Consider the following 17,675-nt stretch of genomic DNA (forward strand, 5'->3'; position numbering starts at 1 on the left):
AGTAATGCAAGATTAAAATCAAATACACATAATAAAACAATATACAATCTAAAAACAAACTCCAATTCTGCAGTTGGTAATTTGATGGCAAAAAACTAAAATTAGCCTCTAGCAAACTCTTCCCCCTGATTTCTGCCTTCTTAACTCTCTCTCTGACCAACTCAGCCATCCTAATATCAGGGGTGGTGGTTTGGGAGGCTTTAATTAAAAATTAGTACTTATAACCAGAAATACAATTAAAAACCTGGAAGTGAATGTTTCAGCCTTGCTGGTATCTCCATTAGTGATGTCATTGTGATCATCTCTGGTGGATGGCAGATCAGAAGTTTATACTTAGTACATTCTTATCCTGCCATTTCTCCAAGGAGCTCAGTGGCATGTACATAATTTCCCCTTCATTTTTTCCTCATAACAACCCATTAAGGTACATTGGGCTTAGAATGTAACTGGCCCACAGTCACTGAGACAGTTTATGGCAGAGTTAGGATGTGAATCTGGCTTTCCCATATTCTAGTCCAGCACTCTAAGATATGACTAATTACGTCAACCAGTTTTTAAAGAAGGAGTATAAAGACTGAACATGACATCTTTCCCATGTTTGTAGTACAGATGACTGTCCCTTTTAAAAAAATGATTAACTGCCTACTATCAGCTGTTCCTCTTTTGCCTCTGATGAAATAAAATGGAACCTAGGTTAGTTTATGCTGTATAGAAACAAACAGCCGGAACTATTTTGGTAATGTGCAAGTGTGTCCTTTCAGATCTCCCCCATCTACTTTTTATTTCCCCCTTTATTTTGCTGTGTGGTCCTCCTGCTCTCCCTTCTGCCTTCCTCTGTGGTTTTTCATTTCTGCCTTTCCCAAACTTCCACCAGGTTTCCTCCCAGCCTTTTTATTTCCAGGTCCATATAACTGTCCTGCTTTTAAAATGAAAGTCGATCTTTTTATTTTCATTCTACATCCTAAAACTATACATATTACATATTTTTGCAGATAAGATCTTGTTGCTCCGCCACGACCTCCCCACCACATTGGAAACAGTACATGAACTCGAGGCCCCGTGCCTGTCTTCTGGACCAGCTTTAGGTTGCTTTGAAACACTCAGCCTGGAGGAAGTTGGCAGAATCCTCTCCACTGTGTGCCCACCTCTCCACCTGGACCCTTGCCCTTCCTGGCTAATTAAAGCTTGCCAGAGGGAGCTTAGATATCCTATACAGGATATCGTAAATAGATCCCTCTCTGAAGGGCTTTTCCCAATGCCTATTAAAGAGGCTGTGGTCCACCCTCCCTTGAAAAAACCTACATTAGACCTGGTCGAATTGACACACTAACAGCCGGTCTCGAATTTACCCTTTTTGGGTAAAATTATTGAGAGGGCAGTAGCACTTGAGCTACAGAGTTTTCTGGATGACGCTTCTGTCCTAGATCCCCACCAGTCTGACTTCCGCCCTGGCCATGGGATGGAGACAGTACTGGTCGCCCTGGTGGATGACCTCCAGCGGCATCTGGACCGAGGCAGCTTGGTGGTACTGATGCTGTTAGACCTATCGTCTGCGTTCGATACGGTCGACAATCAGTTGCTGACCCGCCACCTTGCTGACGCAGGGATTCAGGGGTTGGCCTTGCAATGGCTTTCCTCTTCCCTAGATGGTCAGGGACAAAGGGTAGCGATTGGGGGAGAGTCGTTCTGGAGGCACACACTTAATTGTGGGGTGCCTCAGGGGGCGGTGCTCTCCCCAATGTTGTTCAACATCTACATGCGCCCCCTTGCTCAGATTGCCCAGAGGTACAGTTTGGGCTGCCATCAGTATGCTGATGACACCTAGCTCTATCTGCTGATGGACAGCCGGCCTGGCTGTGTCCCAGAAAATCTGGACCTGGTGTTGCAAGTCATTGCAGGATATCTTAGGCTGAGTTGATTGAAGCGGAATCCAACGAAGACAGAGGTCCTTTGCCTGAGTCACGATGGTCTGGGCAGGGAAATCCCCTTACCAGCATTTGACGGTGCACCACTGACAATGGCACACAAGATCAGAAGCTTGGGGGTGCTGATAGAGCCTGCCTTGACAATGGAGGCCCAGATAGCAGCCATTGCTAAATCCGCATTTTTCCATCTTAGACAGGTGAGGCCGCTGATCCCCTTTCTTGAGTGCGATGACCTGGCAGCAGTGATCCATGCAACGGTCACCTTGAGATTGGACTACTGTAATGCCCTCTACTTGGGACTGCCCCGTCTTGAATCCAGAAATTGCAGCTAGTGCAGAACACGGCGGCCAGGCCGCTATTGGGGCTTTCCAGGTGGGAGCACATACAGCCAAAACTGTGGGAACTGCTCTGGCTGCCAATAGTATACCGGATTCACTACAAGGTGCTGGTTATCACCTATATGGCCTAGGACCTGCCTACCTTAGGGACCATCTCTCCCCACACGTTCCCCAGAGGGTACTTAGATCTGGATTTCAAAATCTATTAGCAATCCCTGGGCTGAGGGAGGCCAAACTAAAGACCACTAGAGAGAGCCTTCTCGATAGCAGCCCCCTACTGGTGGAACCAACTGCCAGAGGAAGTAAGAGCCTTGCAGGACCTTGCCCAGTTCCGCAGGGCCTGCAAGACCACTCTCTTCTGGTTGGCTTTTGACTGATGCTGAGTCTGTACTGTAGGGAAATTGAAGAAATACTGTTTCCATTGAAATTATACAACATCAAAGAGGCTAGCACCAAATCATTTTTTGACTGTTTTAATTATTGAATGTGAAATTTTATAATATTGTATGGATTTTAATTCTTTGTTGTGGTTTTATGCTGTGAGCCACCCTGAGCCTGCCTCGGCAGGGAGGGCAGGATATAAATCAAATAAGTAAAGTAAGTAAAGAGTTCCGCTTTGTAAAAATAAATAAATAAAGTATTCTTGTTAGGAGCCTGCCAGGTGACAAGGTAAAAATTAACAAACATAGCCATGATAGTTGGATACATAAGAAAAATATTATAAATTAAAATATAGCTAAGTAAATTGTACAAAAGCATTTAGCCATAATCTAAAGTTGAAACAAAAAAAAAAACCCATTAAAGCATCTGCCATTTCCAGCTAACTAGTGACAGTATCTGTCCAAAAAGATTTTATGTTTGAAATAGGTCGAATATCAGGATTTCAGTTAACAAAAATGTGGACCATTTTTCAGTGAACATATCAAATTGTAAATGAGCTTTCAAATATGTAAATGAAAAGTTAACTGCTTCATCAATGCTTTATCCCACAATGTCTTGTACTATGACCTCAACTTGACTGTTTTCCAGCTTGTAGTCTGGCATGAGGAATAAATGAGAGTGTAATGGTTTTATACATTGAATATTTATTTTTGCCTGGAAAAATTTCCTGATAACAATAGACATGGATCAGGGATGACATTCTGTCTGGAACGTTCTGAACCTGATTCTAGATCTTACCTTCCAGCAGTAGCAAGATTGTCTTGGAAATTAGATACCACAGTTTCAGTGATGGGTAGTGAATAGTGAAGATTCTTTTGCAGTGGTATGTAATAAAAATGCACAAATCGTTGTGGAGCTAGGAAAATGGCATGCTTTTGGAGTTACCCTGTGGTGTTTGGCTCAGCTGACTTGCTCATGTGAGTTAGCTTTGTGTGCATTTCCAGTTCTCCTGCTGTCTGCTTGTAGCATGCACAAATGCACTGGCTGTAATGCACAGGATTGGTACTTGAGAGAGGCTTCTCACAACTAGCAAGCAAACAGTTTCCTGATAGGTTTTTTTTTAAGCGAATGACTTTATTTCTACCATGCATACCTTTTCCCTAATGGAATCTCAAATTGACTTGTATTGTTCTCCTTTCCTCCATTTTATCCTCACAATAACCCTACTTTCATATCAGAATGGAAATTCAAATCTGGATATCCCAAATCTTAGCCTGACACTCGAACCATTACCATGCTGGCTTGGTGCTAAGATGCTCTTGACTCATCAGAATTGCTGCTGAGTAGTAAGGGTAGTGTTGGAGAGACCACTAACAGTCTTTTTCCTGGTAATCCCTGAAACCCTAAAGCCCATACCTAATGTTGAATGTATGTGACATCTATACTGAAAGTGGCCTCAGGTATTTCCTATGATATTTAGTCAATGATTTGATGCTTAATTAATTAAAAATCCTTTAAAATGTTAGAATAAGTCTTTGTTAGTTGGGGGATTTAAAAAAAACAATTTGTAGGTGGCAAGTGCATTGGGAGAAGAGGCATTCCTTCTCTTACACCTTAACAAATGTGTCTTCTAAGTGGTGCCTGCAGACAATTACTCATGTCTGTGCAAAAAGCCCATCTTAACAGAATGCTTAACACAATGCTTTTCTCCTTCAGACTGCTATTTCATTCCTGTGCAAAATTTGTGAATATATAATTGATTAAGGCTCATGCAATTAATCGATGAAAATTTCTTTAATTAGTGGTACTTTCAGCAGTTATTTTTCTGGACATGGAACTCCATAATTATTTCTCAAAATAACAGTGAAGGTAACAATACGCTTACTGGGAAGATTAAGTGCCTGCTTTTGAGAAACAAATAAGAAAACATTATGGTCATCTACTTAGTTCATGTTTTTGCGTAGTAGGGTAATGGGCTCCAATCGGGACCCATTCACACCAGATTAGACAGTGTACAGTTGAATGCAAACAAGACCATTTCAGCCACTGCTGTTGCCGTGGTTACCAGAACTGAGCAATACTGCCTTGCCACACATTTTAATGTGAGACAGTTGCAGCCCAATCTAGGCAGACCAAATTTGTCACAGTGTTCTGACTTTCAGTCAATAAATTGTCTGGCTTTACCTCAGCAGCTCGTTTAGAATAAGTGCCATATATATATGGGGTCTCTAGAAAACCCATTCCCTGTGGTCTGTTAGTTGGGTTTTGGCTTACTGTGAACATATAGAATTTGTCAGGTTGTTTTGAAGCCAGTCAAGGCTTTTGTATAATCAGTTCATTTGGATATGCCAGATAGAATCCAACTGTAATTGTTGGAAGAATTGAAGAATGTAAATCAAACATTATTGAGGATCATGCATTTAGCTAAATTGGTTAAAGAGACTGAATAATGCAAGTGATAGCACTGTGGCTCAGTTCAGTTTGGGAAAAATTAATTTCTCCCCCCCCCCCCTTCTCTGTTTCAGTAATAGTTATGCCCGTGTGCGAGCCGTGGTGATGACCCGTGATGATTCAAGTGGTGGATGGTTACCACTTGGAGGGGGTGGACTAAGCTGTGTCACCGTTTTCAAAGTCACCCACCAGGAAGAAAATGGCTGTACTGATTTTCTTGTACACGGGGAGCGCCTCAGGGATAAAACGGTAAAAAACCTACTATACTTTTGGAAATCTAAAGTGGAAATCTATATTCCTGAGAACTGCACTGCTGTCCTAAACAGAATTAACACCCTTCTACATCCATTAATTTCACTGGATTTAGAAGGGTATGGCTGTTTACAATTTCTCTGTTAATCTTATAAACAAGTTTATGATGGGAGTATACTGAATCATGTCTTTTAAAAAATGTTTTGTTAAATGAATTAGCATTTGGGAACAAACACACACACACACATATTCTGATTGTCTTGGCAAAAAAGACCCATTTATGATGTAGCTTCATGTTGTTTGCCAGTATTCTTAAAAGAAGCAAATAACTGTGGCAATAGTGAATATTTCAGTTAATTTAAAAATATATGTTCCATTTCAGAGATTTAAGAGGCATCCAAGCATCTTGCAGAACCTCCCAATAATTGTGTAGCACTTTCAATAAGAATTGGAATACAACACTGCTAACGTTAATATTAAACTACAATATTGTTATGCCAGATTAGATTTTCAAGGCTAGACTACTTCAAATTAAGCTTCCAATAATTTGGGGAAATTTAAGTATAATCTCCAGGTTTAAAGCTGCATAATGGGAAATAGAACATGCCTATGAGATTAATGCTTTGTGGAAAAAGATTTTGTGCCAGAATGAAAGATGAAATGGGTAGTTCCAGGAATTCAACACAATTGTGCCAATTATTGCTTTGGTGTGGAATTGTTCATAAATGTGATTCCAATTACTGTTCTTCAGCCTTTCTTGCTTCTTATGCAATTGGATACAACTACCAACAGAATCACTGGCAACCCAGGAGCATTTTAAATATTATCCTTACTGCATGGCAGCCATTTTTCCATGAATGTCTCCCACATGGCTTGAGTAAATGACCTAACCGCATGGGCAGAGGCTGATTAAGTGGGTATTTCCCATGGAAAAATCAACCCCTGCTGGCATTAGTTTCACAGAAGCCCCATGCAGAAAAACAGCTCCCAAAGAATATAACTTTTAAAAGGTCCCCCAGCCACATAGCAAATGGCATAATTGATCACCAAAATAACTTCTTTCCCATGGAAGCTAAATTGGATTATGTCTTTAAGAAGCATTTTTATATTTTATAGAGCTATCATGTGAATGTGTTTTCTGTGTTTGTTGCCCAGTAGAGCAAACTTCTAAATGATGTTATCTTTATAAAGATATGGGGGTGATGATTTTTCATTAGTGGTAAACATTGTTAGGTGTATTTTCCCCAGTGAAACTCCAGAAGCCCTGTCCTGTGACATGAAGCAGCCTGTTCCCTTTTCGTCTCTGTACATGTAACAAACCTTAATGTAGCAGCAGTGAAATAGCAGCTTATAACAGGCAGAAAAAATGGTGATTATTTAAATATGATTTTTGTAAGTGCATATTGTAAGATGCTACCAGGAGTCCCAATGGATACAATTTCCTATAAAAGAAACATTTTTGTGTCTTTTGTTTTGCATTGGAGGTTAATTCAAACCCTTTCCTTCCAATTCTGTAGTCCTCCACAGGTGCTTGCAGTCCTCACCTGCTTCCATGCACATAATAAATAGAACACCCAATAGCCATGTCTTAGTCACCCTGCATAGCACCATTGAGTATGTCCATGTCAAAAAGAAGCATTCTTCTTCTTACCCCCCCTGTCGGAATGAAGAGGCTGTCACAATGTGTTGGATAAAACCGGGCCAATTTATTGAAACATAACTTGAACGAACTAGAATGGCAAGGGCCTAACAGGACAAGGCCTGGGGTCAAACCCAGGACCCCTCCTTGTCCTGGAAGGGCGAGCCACCCTTTCCCCAGCACGAGTCCAATATCATCTGGCTGGTGCTGAGCAGCCAGGCCCAAACTCCACCTCCACCTAGGCCGGCATCCATCCCTCTGGAAAGATCTGCCCCGGTGAGGCTTTGTCGTGATCTGCACTCCCAGCATTGAGCCGTGAAGCCCATCTACAGTTCATACAGACCACCTGCACCAACTGGTGCAGAGCCATAGGTGCTCCCCTGAAAAGACTGTAGCCAATACCTCATCCTGCCACCACCAATGCCAAGCCTCTGCTTAGGCATTAGCGCCCACCGGGCGGCCCAGAGCCAACCGCAACCCCCTTCTTAGCTCGTCCAAAAAGGCCCGGTTGCCCAGTTCAGATAAATGAACCCCATCCAACCTATACAGGTCGGCATTCTCGACCCGTATGGCCGGGAAGGAATATGCCCAAGCCCCCTTCCATGGCCTTTTGCAAGGCCCAGTTGGCCTTACGTCTGGTGCGTTCTATCCCCCTGGGATACAGGGCGGACCACCAGATCCTACGTGGCAACATTGCCGACCATACCAAAAAGACCCCTGGCCATCTCCGCTTAATGGCTTGCAAATCCTCCTGCGCCTGCAAGGAAAGGGCCTTCCCCTTCATAAATCCAAGGTCATTACCACCCAGGTGGATGACCAGGATGTGCGGAGGGGGCGCCCTCCTCCCACAGAACAACAGCAGCATGATCCCCGGCCAGCGCAGGCCACGGAGACCTAACCACTCAACTGTCGCCCACTCGCTGAGACCCAGCTGGGTGCCAACTGGTGATCTCCTGGCCTGGTGGGCCGCCCAGAACACCATATTGTGCCCTACGAGCCACAGCACCTGAAAAAGAGAAAAAAGTCACAACCCAGAAAATACATGCCAATGGGCAACCCAACTGCTCACATGCCCCCCATGCACTCACTGAAAGACGAACGGGCGCATATGTGACCTATAGGATGCTGACCACCACCAACCCATCCGCTGTATAGCAGGGGGGGTGCAACCCATTGCTGTCGCCGTGGATGCGGCTCCAATTCGAAACGAATGTGTTCCAAATTTGACACCCCCTAATCCCAGCTCCTCCAGTGCCTTACTTGCCACAGCCCAAAATTGATATTTTGTAAGGGGGGGCCTTGCTATGATGAAACAAGGGGCCATCGCCGTCTCCCCTGAGCAGTACATACCGCTCCAGGGCCTTGACTGGGCACAACCCTGCCGATGCACATTGGCCGATCGTAATGACCAGAGTCCCTCTGATGCTGGTCTGTTTTTGACCACCGTACTGTCAGCCTAACCTGCCCCCCCCCACACAAATTTAACATCACTGGCGCGCAGTGCCCAGTCAGAATTGTCCGTTTTCGACTGCACCACAAACTCACTGATCCAAAGTGCGCCGAAAAAAGCAACCAAAGAGGCCGCATGAAAAAGAGAGGCCTCAAAGGAAGACAAACATACCTCAGGCCAGGCCCTATAAAGCCCCTTCAGCACTGAAGGGGATATGGGCTGTCGGGCATCTGCCCTCGGCCCCGTTCTCTTGCCCAGCCCTGCAGCATCTTCCTAACTCTGAAATTGCCAGTGCCCTCAGAAAGGCCCTGCGCTTTACTAATAAAGGCCAGTGCAGCCAATTGACCCTTAATTGACTTAAGCCCTAATCCTCTGTCCTTCTAATGGATGCAAAATTGTATAATGTGTGCCACTGGGACCAGCCAGCTGTCTGGGAGCCCAGCAGCGCTCCTAAAAACCCGAAACTGCAAATCTGCCCTTTCATAGGCTTTTCAAGTACTTGGTGCCAATGCTAGTCGGATTTCCCTTTCGGCTTCCGCCTCCCAAGCTGCCAAAGTTCCAGTGGCATTCGCGCTGGCCGCAGGTCCGCTTCCGGAGCAAGCTGGCAAAAACGCTCGATCTGTTGACGAGATAAGAGCGTCCACCGCCCTATTGCACATTCCCAGAACATGCCTTGCATGAAATAGAATGTTCAACCGGAGGCATGGCAATGTAAATGACGGCACCAAGTTCATCACCACCGGTGATTTAGCTGACAAGGAGTTGATAACATGTACAACAGCCATGTTATCACACCAGAAGTGGACTGTATGGTTGGCCAGCTGCTCCCCCCAAAGCCAAACGGCTACTGCAATAGGAAAAAACTCCAAAAAGGTGAGGTCACGATATAACCCACTGTCCAACCACACTGTGGGCCATTGCTCCGCGCACCAATGCCCCTAAAATATACTCCAAATCCGGTGGCGCCCGCCACATCCATTTAATCAAATAATACAACACTCCACATTTTATTTTAGTATCTAAAATTTCTTGCACTTCATGATTACTCTGATTCCCTATCTGGATAGGGTGTGGAGCTGACGGTCGAGGGTGCCAAGGAGTATCACCCGGGTCTCTTCGCAAAAGACTTCAGTGAAAGACAGGGTGTATTTTACTAAACATCTTGGGCAACTCCAATTCTACTGTCACTTTATTGATTACCCTCTTGATCTTAAAAGGACCCAAAAATCTATAAGCCAGCTTCTTTGAAGGCTGGTTCAGTGGAAGGTTTTTTGTTGACACAAACACAGAATCCCCCACTCAGAAATCCCAAATGGGCACATGGGATTTATCATACTGTTTTTTATAAGCTTCCTTGGCCAGTTCCAAGTTCTCTTGGATCCCTTTCCAACTGCTCTCTAATTTGCCTCACCATTGCTCGAAAGAGGTGGGGTCTCGGGTTCGGCAACAATGGAACAGGCTTGCCTTCATACCCATTTACAATCTGTAACGGGGAAGCCTTGGTTGAGCTATGCACACTGTTGTTGTAACCATACTCGGCAAACGACAAGAGGTCCACCCAATTAGACTGTTGGTGGTTCACATAACACCGTAAGTACTGTTCTAAAAGCGCGTTCATCCATTCTGTCTGTCCGTCCGTCTGTGGATGGTAAGCTGAGCTCAACCCTTGTTCTATACCCATCAGTTTGCAAAACTCCCATCCGAAGTTGGCAATGAACTGTGGGCCTCTGTCACTAATGATCTTATCAGTGGAGTTTCACAATATGGTGGAAAAACAAATAAGCTAGTCTCGTAGCGATTGGCAGTTGCGCACAAGGAATGAAGTGCGCCAGTCTGGAAAAGGTGTCCACTACTACTAGAATTACAGTCTTTCCTTGCAAGGCTGGTAGTTCGACTATGAAATCCATTGACACTACAGACCGAGGAGGTGTGACTGTTTCTAAAGGTTTTAATAGCTCGTGGGGCTTTCCTCCCCTTTTCTTAGCCATTAAGCAAATAGGGCAGGAGGCCACGAATTCAGAAACGTCCTTTTTCATAGAGGACCACCAGAACTGCCTATTAATCAGATGAAGTGTCTTCACAAACCCAAAGTGCCCAGCTAGCTTGTTGGAATGGCAGGATTGCAGGACCTCTGAGTGGAGGCTCTTAGGAACATAAAGCTTGCCATCTTTATACCAGAACCCATCCTCCCCCTTTTGCACTTCACCCGGTCGGTCTTCCCCTTCCTTTTCGATCTCTGTGGCCAGGCGTTCTCCCCCCCACTTCTCCGTTTGCAGATTCCACCTTGTTTTGGAACGGGTGGTTACCATGGCGGCTACTTGAGAAGGGGAGATCAAGGAGTCCACTACCTCCTCCTTTCGGCTATTGTGCTGAGGGAGGCGTGAAAGGGAGTCTGCCAAGAAATTTTTTGTCCCCGGGATGTGCCTCAGTACGAAATCGAATTTGGAAAAGAACCCCGCACACCTAATTTGCTTTTCATTGATTTTACGACGACAGGTGAGCGCCTCCAGATTTTTGTGATCAGTCCAAATTTCAAATGGCAGTTTGGCGCCTTCCAGCCATGACCTCCATGTTTTTAAGGCATAAGTCACGGCAAAAGCCTTGTTATCCCACACCAACCAATTCCTCTGCTCCTGGGAAAACTTATTAGAAATATAGGCGCAGGGCTTTAGCCTTCCCTCATCATCTTTTTGCATGAGGATGGCTCCGACAGCGACGTCTGAAGCGTCACATTGCACAATGAAAGGCTTCAATTCATTGGGGTGGCTTAAGACTGGCTCACTTGTGAACAGCCTTTTGAGCCTATTGAATGCCTCCTGACGTTTCGGCATCCAATTTAGCTTCACTCCCAGTTTTTTGGAGTCTGGGGCCTTCCCCTTTGTTTTCAGTAACTCAGTGAGTGGCAACATTATTTGGGCGAACCCCGGTATGAAGGTTCGGTAAAAATTTGTGAACCCAAGGAACAATTGGAGCTGGCTACGTGTCCTTGAGGGAGCCCAATCTAATACCGCTTGAACCTTACTTGGGTCCATAGCCAACCCCTGCCCTGATACTCTGAAACCATAGTTGAGTTCGGTCTTGTGGAACTCACATTTTGACAACTTAGCATACAACTTATGCTTCAACAGTGTACTGAGGACCTCCCTCACCAGTTTCACATGTGATTGGAGATCTTGTGAATAAATAAATATGTCATCCAGGTACACCACCACCACCTTAAACAAATATTCTCTCAGCACTTCATTGATAAAGTTCATGAACACTCCCGGCGCTCCTTGTAACCCAAATGGCATCACTAGATACTCAAATTGTCCCATTGGTGGATTGAACGCCGTTTTCCATTCATCCCCCTCTTTGATGCGCACCTTGAACTACGCATCCCTCAAGTCCATCTTAGTAAAGATCTTCCCCGACACAGTACTGAGTAAGTCCTTGATGAGGGGTATTGGATAAGCATTGGAGGTGGAAATCCCGTTAATCCCCCAAAAATCAGTACAAAGTCTGAGCGAGCCGCCCTTATTTTTCCTAAAGAGGATGGGGGCTGCATGGGGGGCTGTGGCGGGTCGGATAAAGCCTCGCTTCAAGTTCTTATCTAGGAACTTCCTCAGTTCCACCTTCTCAGCCCACCCCATCGAGTACAGCTTGGCCTTAGGCAGGGTCTGCCCCGGGATCAGTTCAGTGGCACAGTCCGTGTCCCTATGGGGCGGAAGTTCATCGGCTCCCTGTTCACTGAACACCCCCCTTAAGTCTCGAAAAGCCTTAGGGATCGTCTGGACTTCCTCCATTGTCAAGCAGACCTTTTCGGGGCGGCGGACTGGGGCCCCACTCCTTATTCCAATGATGGGCTCGACACCTCGTATCATTGAATTCTATTGTCTGGTCTCCCCATCAAATGTCTGGCTCGTGCTTGGCTAGCCACCCTACTCCCAAAACCACATCGTAAGAGGATGATGGGGCTATTACAAAAGCCTCCTGGTCCCAGTGATCTTTAATACCCACCGGTACTAATTGAGTCTCTAATACGCATAGCTCCCCCCTCATTACTGACCCATCCATCTGCTCAAACTGGATGGGATGTGGCAAAGCCGTCGTGGGAAGCCCCAGTGCATCCACCAGCTTAGGGGTGATTATGTCTCTCGTGCACCCCGAGTCAATCAAAGCTTTTACCTGCACGAACCTCTCGAGTCTGCTGTTTAGCAGCATTACTAGCACAAAATATAGTGACCCCGTTACTCTCACCCTGAGTGGTGCTGGTTCATCGGTGACCTGCTGACTGGCACCGTTTAGAGCAGGTCATCCTTGTTTCCCGCTGGCTCGTCCTCCCAGGACATCTCACTCAGCTCATCGATGATGATGGTGTCCTCATCAGGCATTGAGTTTGCGGCTGCGCTGCTCTTCGCCGCATCCTTAGGGCGGCCGGTCTGCTTCTTTGGCATCGGAGTGCTTGTCTTGGAGGTGCTGAATGGTGGTCTAGGGGGGTTCGGGCAGCTGCTGGCCAGGTGGTTCAGGTCCCCACACCGAAAGCATTTGCAGGTTTGTGGGGGCTTCCCGGCTCCTCCCCCCACCTGGGTTTTCTTCGCCTCCATCTTCACCCCTGGTTTCGGGTCATGGCCCAACTTGCCACTCTGTTGCTGCCGTTGCATGGCCACTCTCTTCATGTTGGTTTCCACTTCCCCCACCAGCTGTATCCAACCCACCAGGTTGGTTGGTCTCGCTTGCTGCAGGGCTCAATCCAGAACACTAGCGTTCAGCCCACAAGTGAAATGCTCAGTCTTCATCAGCTCACTCCACCCCCTCACTTTGGCCGCGTTGGTGTGGAACTCGGCCGCATACTCACAGATCAACTTAGAGCTGCCAACACGCGGGTCTCCTGCAGGGAGTCCTCATACTGGGCCAGTAGGGCTTGTAGAAAAGTGGCCACATCGTCCAGTTCTGGGCTCATGGCCTCGTACAGACTCATGTACCATCTTTTAGCGGCTTCCTTCAGCTTTGATCCCAGATAGTCCACACGGCTAAATTCATCAGGGAAGGTGTCCCCCCAATAATGCATGTAGCTATTAGCCTGGATCGTGAAATACTCCACCTCCTTAGGATCTCTGTCAAAGGTGGCTTCCAACTCCCTTCCTCGGCCCCATCCCCAGCGGCTGGGTGTGCCTCCGGCTGCGCCCGTGGCGGTGTTGCCAAGGGTCTAGCCGCAGGCAGTTGCGGGGCTCTTCTCAGGTCAGTCGTCCTCAGAATCCGGTCGACTTGCCTGTTGAACTCTCTGGCCATCATGGTGGTCATCGCTTGCATCTCATCCCGCAACCCCTTGGTGACCTCTTCGACTTCCTTTTGTACCATTGATCGGAATTCTTGAGCAATCTCATCTTCATCCTCCCTCGGGCCCATTATCTCGTGGGTCCCAACCACTTCCACCTCGGCTAGAGGTGGGTCGGCTTCCGCGCCAGTCACTGTTGCACTCCTCTCCTCTCCAGGCTCGGCCACCTCACCCTCTTCGTTGGCCATCTTCACCTGATGCATGTGCCTGGTTAGGATGGCATCTCTGCGCACCGGGGCCTCGTCCATCGTGATGGTGGAGGTACGCGGTTGCCACTGGCGCAGGGTGACCGAGAGTTGTTGAATGTGGAGAGGGGAGCCCTTTCCAGCGACTCTCCGGGCATCCAGCATTTGCCACGGCAGTGTTGGTGCTCTCGCCCCTTCCTCAGGTTCTGGAAGTTCACTGCTCACTGGAATCTTTTCAGCCATTCGGTTATAAAGTTGCCAGGGCGGTTAAACTTATTATAGGATCACTCTCAAAATGTCAAGTATGCGGTTTCAATGACGAGTCGAAGTTGATACAAAACTACGTTTATTGATAAACCGATACTTTCAGTGTAACAGATTCTTGAGAGTGATGCTGCAAATACATTGATACAATACTTTTAAGGCTTACTTCAAAAAGGATTCCAAAGGGTGGGGGTGAGGGGTAGCTCTCATGCATAAACTATCATAAATGACTACATTCTCATAGCGTTATCAGGACTCCATCCTTGCTTTCCCCAGATGTGTCGCACTCTCTACCAGGAATGTATGGGAAGGTGCTGATTACTTCTTCTGAAGTTAGTTTCGTTTCTCACTACTTCTACTTTGCAAGCAATAAAGCAAGAAGGGGGAAGGGAAAGAATAACAAAACTAACAAAGCTTGGTCCTCCATGATACTTCACAGACCAGTGTTATGAAGGACCCTAAAACAATCAATTATCAATGGAATTTCACCATGCTTGACAGCAGCCAGGATTGAACCGACTAGCCTGCCGCACTGCAGGCACCTACGCTATTCTGTTGTTTGTGCACAAGGTGCCCACTGCCTATCACCCGTATTGGGCTTCGCCAGGGACATCAGCTGCAGCCAGAGCTGTTGATTGATCTGATCCAAAAGGAGCCCTGGGTTGACCACGGCCCTCATCCTAAAGGCCTCATCATATTGCAACCACGCTGCACCGACAAAATCCCTATATGCGTGGTGTACTATGTCACAATATTGAAACAGTGTCACAGCCCGGAATGGCGGTGCCCTTGCTATTACCCCAGCATAGATCAAGAAACCTGGCAGCCAATTGGACCAGGTCCTGTCCACCTTTCTCCGTTTCAGCTTCTCCTTATCATCTAGGTCCTCCTTATCCTTCTTTTCAAGCTCTCTAAAGAGGAGGCTGAAAACATCCACATATTCACCCCTCAAAATCTTATCCCGGGGAACCACTGCCAGGTGATCCCCCAAGGGCAATGCAGTGTCGCCATATGGAAGGACTTGGAAGGGGATGGACCCATAAGGATTTGGGGGATAATTCCAAATACCCCAATGATAACCCAGCCACGGTCCTTGCTGCAGCAACTGTTGTCCCCCCCCCCCATGGCAGCATGCCCGGCATTGCCTGAGAAGCAGAGGCGCCTTGCAACGATGCCATGGCAACTGCTTGTGAAGGGGGCTGTGCGGCAGACCCAACAAAACTCTGGCATTGTGGCAATGCATAAGGTGAACCCCAAGCCCATGAAGGTCCAGCCTGCCCCTGTTACCCAAAAGGCCCTGACTGCCCTGGTGGTGGCACTGCCAAACCTGCTGTACTATGGGACACCATCGACTGGACGTGACCCCAAGGCCAGGTCAGCAACTGGGGTTGCAATGGGGACTTACCCACTACCCTTGAGGGGTTGACAGCCACTGCCACAGCCGGAGCTGGCTGCACTACTTCCCCCACTGTTCCGTGGGTCACGAGCTCCCCGCCGGATACATCTCCAGTATCCGTGTCATCCTCCTGGTCCGGTTCCTGCCACATGTCCGCACCAACAGTCCCGCCCTGTAACGCAGAAAGGTGAGCCAGAACCTCTTTTTCAAAAGTTAGCCTGAATGACCGACGTTGCCCAGTGGTGCCCCTCTCGTGTGGGAGCCCCTGCTGCACCCCTCTGCTGCTCCAGAGCATCCAATTGACCAATAATGGCCTGCGTTAGCTGGGCCTCCTCGCCCAAGTCACCCGGGGAACTAGGTTGCTGGGCACGCTTTCTGGCAGGCTGTTTCCCTTTGGAGGGGCCCTGACCCCAATTATGTTCCGCCCTCTGTAACCGGCCCCCCAGAGGTTAATCTTGCACTCCTACCACTGTAACCCCCTTACAGAGAAGCAGCGGAGGGGGGGGTGGCACCCACAGCTCCTGCCCTTACACCTCCTTATAAAGGGGGGGGAAGAGGGGGTAGATGGAGGAGAGTGAGAAGGAACCCAGCACTCCCCAAACTGCCCTTACTGGCCGAACAAACGGACCCCTGCCTCAGACTTCTCGCCACCCCCAAGTGTCAGCCCCGCTTCCCCATGCTATGCCTAAAGCCGACCTAAATTGCGGGCTGCTCCCTGCTACCGCTGCTTGCAACAAACGTCCCACGTGCTGTGCCTTGACAGCCCCGACCAGCTGCTCCGCTGCCCAAGGTCTACCGCTTGCACAGCGCCTGCCCGCCGCTGGGCACTCTTCGCCGACTCGGCCACACTCTGACAACTTCCAACACGTCTCTCCTCACCAAGAGCCGCAAAGAACTGTGCATTCTAAGGTGGGGCCAGGGCTTTATAGCCCCGACACCACACCCATCTCCCAGTTTCCCGGATGCCTGGGATGATGAAGCCAGCCTTCCCTCCTTCTGGGAGAGCAAAAGCGGCCCCCAGCCTATAACTGGCGTTGCCAGTCTGGCTGGGAGGGGGCCGACTTCTTTCTCCCACCCGCCCTCCCTCATTGGGGCAGCAGTTTCTTTAACTTGAACAATTTAGAGAGGAAAGGACAGGGAAGAGAAGCTGCTGCTGGACAAAGAAAAAAAGCTAGAAAGACCTTGGATTATTTTCTTGTTACCTCTACTAAGGCAAGGTTAACTTCTGTCTCAGGTGTGTAGGAGTTCTCTGTTTTCTGCAAGCATTGGAAGGAAGCATTGTGCATGCTCTCCAGCTGATGCAGCTTGTATCTAAATGAGCTAAAGGAAAGTAAAAACACAGAATGGGAGCTGAGTACATGTTCCCTCATAAATAACACCTTACCCTCTTATTTTTCAGTAGTGACATTGGAGACACATATTGCTATATCATCCTGACGTCCCCACCCATTGGTATTCTTGTATGTGTGATATCTAGTACTGCATTTTGGGTATTTTTTTTTTTTTTTAAAAATGTCAGCTCTTTGGAATACATATCACTAGCTCTTCCCATCTGCAGTAATTGGGAATATTATATAAGAAGTTACCTTTGAACTACTTTCCAGACTAATAGTTAACTCAGTTTGTCTAATAGGCCTGCTGCCCCTTAGGCCCACTGTTAATAACTTGCTGCCAGAAATGCAGATGCTGTTTTATGTATTATTTCACGTGTTCATGCATGTACAATATCAAAAGGAATATGGCAGCTTGGGACTCGATGCTAGTGGAAACCAAGATCAGACCTACATAGGGAGTAGAATGATGTGGTGGCAGTAGACTGTGTCATTTCAGGCTGCAGTGCTGAGTCACATTTGTAACATCCCCTACATGAGAAAGCTCCCTGCAAGTAGAAAACAGGAAGAGGGCTATACTAGAAACTTACATTTTGTTATGCTAATTTCTGGTTTTCAGGAAATTGTTTTATGTAGAAGAAAATTAGTATTCTTCACTTGCAGCCTGAAATGGTACACTCATACTGTCTCAGGATTTTACCATGTTCTTCTGCTGCATACATGGACCAGATCTGTAAGTAGTATTA

General features: G+C 47.2%; 1 protein-coding gene across 1 annotated transcript in view; it reads left to right on the forward strand.

Moving 5' to 3' along the window:
* The window catches only part of SPRED1 (sprouty related EVH1 domain containing 1), a 164,127-nt gene that overhangs the window by 102,421 nt on the left and 44,031 nt on the right, over positions 1 to 17,675 (forward strand). The window contains exon 2 of the mRNA XM_060261095.1: positions 5,170 to 5,344. Coding sequence (XP_060117078.1) covers positions 5,170 to 5,344 — 175 coding nt within the window. The remainder of the gene's footprint in view (positions 1 to 5,169; positions 5,345 to 17,675) is intronic.

This window comes from Heteronotia binoei, chromosome 21 (assembly GCF_032191835.1).
Source record: "Heteronotia binoei isolate CCM8104 ecotype False Entrance Well chromosome 21, APGP_CSIRO_Hbin_v1, whole genome shotgun sequence".
NCBI lineage: Eukaryota > Metazoa > Chordata > Lepidosauria > Squamata > Gekkonidae > Heteronotia > Heteronotia binoei.